The 10,915-nt window shown below is 34.8% G+C and overlaps 2 protein-coding genes across 5 annotated transcripts; both read right to left on the bottom strand.

Annotated features, from left to right (window-relative positions):
• Positions 1–403: 403 nt before the first annotated feature.
• On the bottom strand, positions 404–3,678 carry LOC122315826 (rac-like GTP-binding protein RHO1). 4 transcript variants are annotated; one of them, XM_043132035.1, is made up of 8 exons: positions 3,540–3,678; positions 3,083–3,361; positions 2,216–2,303; positions 2,007–2,116; positions 1,843–1,906; positions 1,067–1,131; positions 886–951; positions 404–796 (listed from the first exon to the last, which is right to left on the bottom strand). In XM_043132035.1, the coding sequence occupies exons 2-8, from the start codon at positions 3,179–3,181 to the stop codon at positions 695–697; spliced, it is 594 nt and encodes a 197-aa protein (XP_042987969.1). In that variant the 5' UTR covers positions 3,182–3,361; positions 3,540–3,678; the 3' UTR covers positions 404–694. The 4 variants fall into 4 exon arrangements, with proteins under 4 accessions (XP_042987969.1, XP_042987970.1, XP_042987967.1 ...); XM_043132036.1 differs by having other exon boundaries at positions 3,083–3,318; positions 3,540–3,673; XM_043132033.1 differs by having other exon boundaries at positions 3,083–3,318; positions 3,478–3,637.
• Positions 3,679–7,623: 3,945 nt separating this feature from the next.
• On the bottom strand, positions 7,624–10,886 carry LOC122315825 (3-dehydroquinate synthase, chloroplastic-like). Its single transcript, XM_043132032.1, has 8 exons — positions 10,361–10,886; positions 9,631–9,781; positions 9,373–9,540; positions 9,042–9,268; positions 8,640–8,763; positions 8,298–8,360; positions 8,068–8,211; positions 7,624–7,982 (listed from the first exon to the last, which is right to left on the bottom strand). The coding sequence occupies exons 1-8, from the start codon at positions 10,708–10,710 to the stop codon at positions 7,851–7,853; spliced, it is 1,359 nt and encodes a 452-aa protein (XP_042987966.1). The 5' UTR covers positions 10,711–10,886; the 3' UTR covers positions 7,624–7,850.
• Between the last annotated feature and the right edge of the window lie 29 nt (positions 10,887–10,915).

Genomic DNA, 10,915 nt, shown 5'->3' with positions numbered 1-10,915 from the left:
ACACCCATAAAAAACAGACTTGCTAAGGCTCGCTGCAGAGGAAACTCAGTATCAAATGAAACGCCCACCTCAAAATAAGAAGGGCTGCTGCCATTTCCATTCACCAAGCCAGTCCTTTCGACTTTCAAAGAGGAAAAAGATTCCAAGCAAACCAAGATCTTAATAACCATGTAAAGACTACTCGGCAGAAGGCCCTCCTCCTTGTGTCGAAGGATAACCTTTGGGTGGCTAACCGTACTCATTAAAAATGCCTTACTTCTTGGCCTTTCAGATTCAGCACTACTTTTAACTTGGCACATGTGTTAATTTCCATGTCCCTAAAGTTAGCTGACACAAGTTTTATGCCGGTACCAGTCATTTACCAGGTCGGCAAGCAAAGACAATAATGAGACACGAGCCAGTGTAACATAACACAAATTGAGAGCCTTTGGAGCACACTACAAAAGTAATAAATATAACAACTGTCCACGCAAATCAAGCTGTTTTCCTAACTGTTATTAATACATCAAACAACTCAAGCGGTTGACCAAAGTTGGCAACCATGTACTCCGATGACAATTAGAGATCAAAACAATTCCGAGAAAGTAACAACAAACCACCTGATGCTTCACAGCTTCTTCAAGGGCAAAGGGAAAGATAGGAAGGGGAAGAAGGGTAAGACAGACAATTGCTTTATCTCTTTACACCTATTCGATCACAAGATGGCACAAGCCTTTTGTGCTTTGCTCTTCTTTTTCTTCTGCTTTGGGGGTTGAAGAACAACCCTTATGGCTGCATCAAAGACGGCCTTCACATTCTACAAGTTACAAGTCCACAAGTGCATATTAAAGGCCTTCGGCATAACAGAAAAGAAAACCTGAAAATTGTTCAAAAAGTAGATAATACCTGCTGTGTTTTTGAACTGCATTCGATATAAGCAGGTGCACCAATCAGCTTCCTAAGCTCCTCTCCCTTGAAGTAGAAACATAGTTCAAGCATTAAGAAATTAAAAAATAACAGAACTTGTGGAAATGAACTGCAAAGACAAAATGATTGAACTATCTGCCAGAATGACGAAATTCTTTACTTGAGCAGTTGAAATGGGCACAGCACCAGGATGATCAATAAAGAACTGTTTATCATCCCGAAGATCTGGCCAAAATAGAAATTGCAAAACGGTAAGGAATTTTCTTAATTATAAAAATCACTATAACATATACTTATATTAGGAAAATCTGGTAATGAAAACAGTCCCGCCATAGATAGTAAACGCAATCATCTTTAATAAAAACAATGAGAAATCACATTTCATACACACATGCACATACACCATACATACATACAAAGCCTTTCACAGTTTCGCGGGGCAATAATTTCATAAAGTCTCTTATATATTTTACTCACATAATAACATCAGCATCAAAAGAGTCATCTACCAAACAAGGCCCATTTACATAAAGAAATAAGATCAAGATAATTATATATTCAAAGAACTGCTAAAAGGCAATGCCAACATGAATCTTAATCATGGTAGAGTTCCATGATCATACAAATACTACCAAGTTTATTAATTGCATAACATATTTCTCAAATCTGATCTCCAAAACTACCGATAATGCACCTAAGCTTGTTAAGTTAAGATGGCGTTTTAACTGGATAAAGGATTGATTGTTAGGAGAAGCACAGATTGTAATAGATTATAATCACATCAGAGATGTTTAACAACAGGGTTGAGTCAAGCTTAAAGACCAAAACAAATAAAAAAATATCTTAGGAAACTCAACAACAGCAGAAGACAGAAGATAAGGACAGCAGTTAATATAACTACATCAATAGCCAAATTAGATGAAAGAAAAATCATACCAAGCTTTGTTCCAACAAGAACTATTGGGACACCAGGTGCATAATGCTTCAACTCTGGGATCCACTGCAAGCGAAGCCAGCGAATGCAAAATTTGTCAGAACATTATAAATTGTAAATCTGAAAAGATATTCTTTGCCTGAAAAAAAAAAGTCCAGCTTCTCACCTTCTTTGAAACATTTTCATAACTGGCCTTGCTAATGAGAGAGAACGCTAGTATGAAAACATCTGCTCCACGATAACTCAAAGGTCTCAACCTATTATAGTCCTCCTGTCCTGTTTTATAGAAATAATAAATTCAGACCCAGTAAAAAGAACGAAACATGAAGGGTATAGTCACTTATGGATAGAAAAGGGTTGACTTTGCAGACCTACCAGCAGTATCCCACAAACCCAGGTTAACAGTGCTTCCATTGACAACCACATTAGCACTGAAATTGTCGAAAACAGTTGGCACATAATCCTGTTTTCCCACAAAATGCATTAATGTTATAAAGAGCCCCACATTGCAATAAATCATTTATCCAAACTTGAGTGCATGAGAAATGGGCAAAATGGGATTGCAGATGTCCTTTCGGTTTGGTTGGCAAAGAGAAATACAAACAAAATATCTCGAAATTAAAAAATCTTATTAAGATATGGATTTGAAATGGATATATAAGATTCCACATAATCCTATCAACGATAAGTTTTTAATAAAAATATAGATCATCCTGCTTCCCCAAAATTAATTCCACCACCATAAATATCACCTCAACATAGACTCAACCCAGATCAAAACCATGCAAACCGAATCTTTAATCAATTCATTAATCATTTCCAATTCACAAGCCATGGATAAGAAACAAATCTGACCAATCAACCTCAAACTCAAAGGACACATGAGATAATTGTAATTATTATCACCCGAAGTAGAGAACCCATATGCCCTCTTTTCAGTGCCATTACCTAGTTGAACAAATATAATACATGAACGTAAGCTCTCATTTGATTTCAGCCCGCCCTAGAGAAAAACTATTTTACACCAAATTTAAGCGCTCTTTTATTTTTTTCCCATTCTTGCTTTTACAAAACAACCAATGACGGCACAAAAACCGATCAAAGTTTGTTTTGTAATCACATTTCCAACAATAGCAAAGGAAACCAAACAGAATTAAGCATATCTTCACGAGAAAAAAAGATCCTCATAATCAACGCCCCAAATTTCTCAAACGTTTCTGAGGGAGAATAATTGGGACTCACCGTAGGGAAGGTGTTGCTGGTATAGGAAATCAGCAAGCAAGTTTTACCCACAGCTCCATCACCAACCGTGACGCACTTAATAAATCTCGAAGCGCTCATTTTCCTTCTCTAATTATTATTAAAATCAAAATGTGAGCCTCAGATCTTTCGCCTGAGGACCTGATCACACGCGCGCGCGCGCACCCCCGAAAACTTCAACTTCAGCTTCTTAGTAATCTTCTTCTTCAATCACACATCTGTGCGGGGAAACAAAGAAACCGAGAAAAATTCAACGAAACCCTGATACATTGTACAAATAATCCTGAACTTAGAAAGGCAATAACAACGAAAGAAAAGAAAAGCAAAAGGATTAAGTGTGAAATGAGGGAGGGGGAGTGGTGGAATCCGAGCCCTACCCTAGAAAAGGGGGAATTTGGTTGAAACAACTGAGAGAGAGAAAAGTCGAAGAAGTAAGAACCTAATGGCCGGGAAATAATGCCGTTGAAGCGTTCGTTGAGCCCACCAATCTTCGCCAACAAACCCCCCTCTCCACCCATGACCCATCCCATAGCTTTTCTTGGTATTTTCACACTTTTTCCACCAATTTTGCACCTATTATTATTATTATTATAAAATATAATGAGCTCCTTATATTATATTTATAAAAAGTTACGTAATCAATCACATCAATAGAATGTATAAAGAATATATAAAAGTGACTGTGTATAAAATTTTTGATCGTATTTATCACTTTAATTATTTAATTTTTTTTTCTAAATATTATACAAACACAAAATATTTACAATTTCAAATGTTAAACATTTTTATCTAATTATTACTTAATTATTATAATATTTTAAAACTTTTAGATAAAATATAAAAAGTAATGCTATTTTTTTAAATTTAAAAATTTATATTCAAATAATTTTTTTTAACTTTATAATATTTTTTATTAATTTTTTATTTATACTTTTTTCCAAATTCAATAAAATATCTTAATTCAAATCATTTCACTTATATCGAAATATTCCAAGTATCTAAAAGAACATTGAATAAAAATTAACTTTTCATTGTTGATTTTATGATCGCTTGGTTAAAGTGACTAATATATAAAACTATTTATAATTTACCACATAATAAAGAGTATGATTGAAATTAAAAAAAAAAAAAAGAAATACTTTAGTTATAAATAGATTAGATAAAAATAAATTTATAAAATAATATAGTTTGATACATTACATCAAATTGTAAAATTACTGTTAGTCTAAAATAAATCTAACAGATCGCATAAAATTATTTTAATTTATGAATTTATTTTTTTTACTATCTTTTACGTATATAATAGTTTTCAAATAAAAAATGAAAAACAACATCTTTTTAAAAATAATAGAAAAATGACAAACTTTGTCTTTGCCTCCTTGATTACAAAAGCAGAAAATTTAGGTTATACATGTGAAATTTCTGCCACATCACATTCAATCTCACGTGAACAAGTGTCCAAAATGCCAACACGACAACAAGCAAATATTCATAAGATTTTGAAACAAGGTATTTTTTTTTTAATATTAAACAAAAAAAAGCATAAAAAAATGAAAGGTCAAAAAAGCAGGACTATCTTTCTTGGGAAAGAAATGCCTCCCCACTCCCCCATATGCCCTAGACTTCAAAACGAGTGGCTCCACAATGGAGGGACACCTGCTGCACTTCTTCTCATTGGGTGCACGAATTTTAACTCTGATAATTTCGTATAGAGTAATGCTATATACAGTTATTTTTGCGTATTCTTTGCGCACTCCATTGATATGATTGGCTGGATTAATTTTTTTTAATACACAACCAATCATATCACTGGAGTGCACAAAAGAGTCCACAAAAATAACTGTGCATAGAATTTTTATTTCGTCGGTATATGTGGTTTGTGTCAAATCATCAACATTATATTATATGAATTAATTTAAACATTTAATTAAAATGGATCATTTCAAAATTTTATCACAACTCATATAAATTATTCACTATTATATTTAAATTTATGATAAAATACTTCATGATTAATATCCAAACCAACATAATATAAGAAAATTAATAGTTTGATATAATTAATAAAAAATAATGGTAAGAGCTGGGTGTGACTTGCAAATACTAATATTAATATTATATCTCGATGACAATAAAGGCATACAAAACTAAATATTTATAAAATGTGAAAATTAAATTTATTCATGTTATAAAGATTTATTCATGTTACAGATCATGTCATATGTGTTACCCCTTAGTCTGCTAAGGATGGCTCATATCTCCTTGGATATGGTACCTGCTCTTCTATGCAATGTGCCAACTTCCATGTCATGTCTTTCTTCCTTCTTTTTTATTTATTTAGAAATTTAGTTATTCAAAATTTTAAATTGGAATTTCATTTTTATTTTTATAATTCAATTATATATATATAAATACATATAATTGAATTGAAATTCTAGGTGCCTCACTATTACGTTAGTAAAGGTAACGAAAAGATACCAAGAAATAAGGATCTGGTCCAACCCAATAATTCCTTTTTTTTTTTTTTTTTTTTTTTTTTTAACTTCTAATCTTTTTGTCATTAATTATTTAAAGAAATTAGGCTTAGGGCTGGTTTGTTTATACAAAATTAAACTATAACATCTCATCTTATTTTATTTTATCTCATATAATTATTATAATTTTTTAAATTTTCACATAAAATATAATAAACAATTCAACTTATTCAAATCTCAAAATAAAATTAATAATAAAAAATTATATTATGAAAATATTTTATTCAACTTTAAATAAAACATTTTATCACATTTTATTTAAACTGCTTAACCAAACGAAGCCTTAGTCCTTAATTAAACATTAATACTCTCTATATTTTCTAAAATATGCAAATATATATTGACCTAAATACTTTATACTTAAGTTATGATACTAAAAATAATCTAAAAAGTAGAAAGGTATAAGTTAATTACTAATCATCTCTTGTGGGAAAACCACAGAATGAATGGAATTTTAACAGGTGGAGGTGGAGAGAGAAAAAAATTGACCGTTATTTTCGAATTTTAGTTATTGACTGGAGCGGGTCACCGTCTAATTCTAATCACAGTGATTTTCATTGGAAGTGGCATCTCCTCCAAAAAATGGTTAATGGTCATCCTTCTTTCCTTCACCTTCAAAACATTTTTTTTTTATTTTATTTTATTTTCCCAATTGTTTGTAGGTACCCAACTTTATAATTTCTATCGCGCCACAAGATAATATCAACCCACACCTTCAGCCACTCAAAACTTCTTTTCTACTCATTCATTTTTCCCCCAAGCAAATCATATCATATAATTAATAAATAATAATGGTAAGAGAGGGGGTGAGGTGCCCAGATAAGAAACCCAAACCATACTTAAAAAAAAAAAAAAAGAATAGAAAATGAAGACAAATGACTGATTAAAGACGATGAGTAATGCTAGATATTATTCTAAAAGTACAAGTCTCGTACACTCTATTTAAAGAAAAGTGAAATATACAATTTAAAAATAAATTTCACATGGGTATCAAATTATTTACATCTTTTAAAAAACAAGAATGTGCGAGGCTCCCTCACGTAATATTCACGCTGCCACGTGTAGTGCTATCGGGGTTAGCAGCTTTGGATCTATTAGATTTGACCTATACTTTACTGTCCGGGGTGTTGCGTGAGCTACACACGCCTCCACAGCCAATTGCAACCTTTCGACGGCGATTCGACTCATTTTGTAATTGCTACTTCCGATGTTCTTGCTTTCTCTAACCAAGGATCAAGATAAAGTGGTTGTGGAAGTCTACTTCAGCTAGTCCAGCCCAACAAAATGCAGCACACATCAGTTCTCTATAGCTTCTAGTCGTAGTCTTATAATCTATTTATCAGACTATGTAAAAACTGCTTCAAGCGATTTCTTCTTTTGGGAAATAGGTGGGAGCCAAACTTCTAGTTCTATATCCCTCTTTTTTTATTATTTTACTTGTGTTTTATGTGCTAATTTTGGAATGATTGTTGGAGACTCTCATCCTATTGAATCTTATAACTTGTTAACTCCTTAGTTCATCTATGATATGCTTGCTTGAAAAAGAAAATAGAAGAATGCACAAGGCTCACACATCCTAAAACTATAAATATTATTGATTGATTGTACAGTTCCAAAAGTTAGGAACTGCACATGAGGTAGCTAGAAAGACCCTACCCTATTCTCGAACCCTCTGCCGAGCTTAACCCTGCCAGCATTTCCTTTGGAAGGGGGCCAAAGAAATGTCTCCAACTGTTGGCAATCTGCTTCTGCAAGTTGTTTCTTGGGTAGCTCCATAATCTTTGTCATAGATAAAGTATGTCGACTCCAGCTTTGAAGGAAGGCAGTAAGATAGTCGAAGAATGTTTTGAATCAAGTAAATCTGGCATTTGGGGGAATCCGAGCTTGAAGTAGATAATATTTAAGAATGACAGCCACATTATTTTCAGGCGCGTTAAGAAAGATACATAGGGCAAGATCTCTAATTTGAAACTGAGATGAAACGGGTAATTGAGTTTAACACATAACAACAATATGAATACCCGGTAATGAATTATTGAGTGCCACACTTCGTTAAAATTACAAAATGGTAAAAGGTCTCGCCGACAGAATTTAGGAAGACCATGAACAAAGGCATTCAAGGTACAAAAAGAAAAATACAAGCTAATACATGATAACAAATATCTGGTAAAACACTTGGAACATAGCTGAGACCAAAATCAGCTTCAGATATCGAGTCAGGACTTGCAAAATGCATGGAGTGTTTCATCCAGGGTTTTTCTATCATAATCACCTGTAAAAACGCAATTGCCTAGGGGACCTTTTAAAAGGATGAGCCTTAGTAGCCCATCAGCTACCTTCTTATCAACCTGCGATACAAAAAGGACAGAGACATTAAGAATGAGATAAACGGATTTGAGCTGCCAATCTATAATGAAAACCTCACTCACTTACCGCCATAACGGACTTGAACATCTCCACAGTCATGGTATTGGGAGGAGTGGTGGGCAACTTAGCCCGTTGTAGAATATTGTCAACTCGTTTCACAATAGAATCATCAATCCAACCAAGACGGTATGACATGTCAACAGCCATGACCTGAAAATTGGCAAACAATCTTCATTAACATATATGAGGCACAGGAAAGACGAATGCCTGTTAAGGGAAGAGCTGAATTGAAATACCATGCCAGCTGCAACAGCCTCTCCATGGAGCCATTGCCCATAGCCAAACCCAGTTTCTATTGCCTGAAAAGACATGCCACATAATGAAAATTAGATTATATTAGGTTTTAACTTTAGAAAGTAGATTGATAACCTTTACGAGCTGAAATTCACATATTTGTTTTTTTAAATTGGTTGGACTACACATTTTAACACCATGTTTCACATTTGCACAAAGGCAAGGTACAATTAGTTGAGTTGAGCAGAATATTCCATAAAACATTAATCATAAACTCAATTAGGCCACACCAGATTTTAAGAGCAATATAGATTACTTCTGGCAATTACTAACTCGTAACTCACATGGCCAAATGTATGTCCCAAATTCAGTGTTGCCCTCAGTCCACTTTCCTTCTCGTCTAAGGACACAACCTCAGCCTTGTTTTCACATGATCGTCTTATAGCATAAGCCAGTGCACTTGGGTCCCTGCAATGGACTAGCCCATCATACTCATGCAAGTTGTTCCATATGAAGAGAAAATAACATAATAGTTGCATGAATAAGCCAAAATGAGCTATAAAGCTACACTAGATCATCAACATCAAAAGATATATATATATATATATATATTCCAAAGGCCTTAAAGAACATCCAGTACTCTCGAACAAGTTGTGTCAATGTCTCATGTCTAATGCGCTATATTGGAGATTCAAGTGCTAGGTTGAAGAATATTGTTCAAGCTTTTTCTTTTGGGGAAATTATACCTTGCCATTAATGCCTGCATATTGTTCTCCTGCCACTCAAAAAATTCAGCATCCCTGATAAGCCCATATTTTATAACCTCAGCAAGCCCTGACGCCAGTTCCCTATCTGGCAACGTGTTTAATGTGTCTGTGTCAACAAGTACACATTGAGGTTGATAAAAAGCTCCGATCAAGTTCTTCCCAAGGCGGTGGTTTATCCCAGTTTTTCCACCAACAGAGGAATCCACCTGGAAAAAACCAGAAAAATAATAAATAATGAAAAGTTAACAATTTAGAAATATTACTGTACACGTTAAAGCTGCTAACAAGTAAATAAAGGAACTCAACAGACCTGTGCCATCACTGTTGTAGGAATCTGAATGAAATTAACACCACGAAGGAAAGCGGCAGCAGCAAATCCACACATGTCACCAATCACGCCACCCCCAAGGGCAACAAAAGTACAACGCCGGTCCAATCGTGACTCAATGGCCTTGTCAAAGATTTTCATAAGTGTATCCTATAGGATAAAACATACAATTATACGATTAATGCAATGTCCATTACACCCCAAATGAAAAAAGTCAATTTCAACCCTCAAAATACCTACCATTTGCTTGTATTTTTCTCCATCTGGTAAAATCACACTCTCAACTGAGACATTTGGGTTTCCCTGAGTTAGAGCTTCAACAACCTTATCTAGGTAGAGTGGTGCTACTGTGTTATTAGTGACCACAAGAACTCTCTTCCCATGAACATGCCTATGACATAACAATCAATTGATTATGGATCAATAAAACAATAAAAGCTGCAAGTTAGTATAAATATTAGAGCAAGTTGGGTCCGTTTGATCATTTACAAGATGGGGGGAAAGCAAATTCTGCATTCAATGCTCAAGAACTCTAAAATTTTGCAGTGTAAAATATTCTATTACGCTACCTATTTTCAGAATAGGAGCCTTTGGTGTCCATCAAAATCCTAATAATAACTCAAAACCAAAGTAATAAATTCAGCACGCATTAGCGACTAGCCGGCCTAATTCATAGTGATTCCACACATGATTATTTTAACCAATTGGCTTGGTTATCACGATAAATATTTTTGTTTTCCCCTTGTTTTGGTTGGATGAACTTGTAGTTGTAAAGCAAAACACAGATATTGTTTTTTATAAGTAAAAACCCAGATATTTTTTTTTATTAGTAATTGACAGGTAAAGCAAAACATAGACATATAACACGATGATAATCAAAGAAAGTTATCAAATCGATCAAATTTAAAAAGAGCCAACAACTAATATAGAATGAGTGGAATGAAGCAGTAAAATTTGATTAACTAAGTACCTCTGGAGAAGGTGAGGTTGATCAAGAAGTCCGGATCCGATGTAAATCGGGTAGCTCCGGTTGCCTAAGTCAACTTCTACAACGGTCGGAGCCCTAGAATCCGTTTTAGCCACCGATTGGTCCATAACCTGAGCCGAACTCGCGCGTATCCTCCCCGACCTCACTCCTCGGCTCGCACTTAGCACCAAATTCCCTCCCCGACTCGAATTCAGTTCTATTGAACCCGGGGAAGCAAAAGAGTACCGGAGCGAAACCGAGTTAGGAGGGCTCTGAACACGAAGAAAGAAGTCTGCGGAGTTGTTGGGTTTGGAGGAGACAGAAAGAGAATAAGGTTTTGCTGCTAAAGCCATGGGGTCCGGCTCGAGCTCTGGTTGGAACCTGGCTGGGAGAGAGACAGAGAGGAGGAATTGAGGCTGCGATTGTGTGTGGCTTCGACATCGAGGATTTTGTTGAAGAAGAAGAAGTAGGAAGAAGGAAGAAAGAGGGTAGGTGAAAGCGGGCGATTGGTTAGGGACGCTGCGAGACGGACCAGAAAGTCCCGTTCTCGACTTTTCA

This window comes from Carya illinoinensis, chromosome 7, assembly GCF_018687715.1.
Source record: "Carya illinoinensis cultivar Pawnee chromosome 7, C.illinoinensisPawnee_v1, whole genome shotgun sequence".
Classification (NCBI taxonomy): Eukaryota; Viridiplantae; Streptophyta; class Magnoliopsida; order Fagales; family Juglandaceae; genus Carya; species Carya illinoinensis.
Note: the sequence above shows the minus strand (reverse complement) of the source record. Positions and strands in the feature narration are given on the sequence as shown.

What these genes read in the sequence shown, in the direction of transcription:
- LOC122315826 (XM_043132035.1), bottom strand. Translation starts at nt 3,181, where the DNA reads ATGAGCGCTTCGAGATTTATTAAGTGCGTCACGGTTGGTGATGGAGCT. An exon ending in ATGAAAATGTTTCAAAGAAG is followed by an intron (nt 1,907 to 2,006) that starts GTGAGAAGCTGG and finishes CTTCGCTTGCAG; the next exon opens with TGGATCCCAGAGTTGAAGCA. An exon ending in TCTTGTTGGAACAAAGCTTG is followed by an intron (nt 1,132 to 1,842) that starts GTATGATTTTTC and finishes TATTTTGGCCAG; the next exon opens with ATCTTCGGGATGATAAACAG.
- LOC122315825 (XM_043132032.1), bottom strand. Translation starts at nt 10,710, where the DNA reads ATGGCTTTAGCAGCAAAACCTTATTCTCTTTCTGTCTCCTCCAAACCC. An exon ending in ATGCAGGCATTAATGGCAAG is followed by an intron (nt 8,764 to 9,041) that starts GTATAATTTCCC and finishes AGTCCATTGCAG; the next exon opens with GGACCCAAGTGCACTGGCTT. An exon ending in TGTTCAAGTCCGTTATGGCG is followed by an intron (nt 7,983 to 8,067) that starts GTAAGTGAGTGA and finishes TTTGTATCGCAG; the next exon opens with GTTGATAAGAAGGTAGCTGA.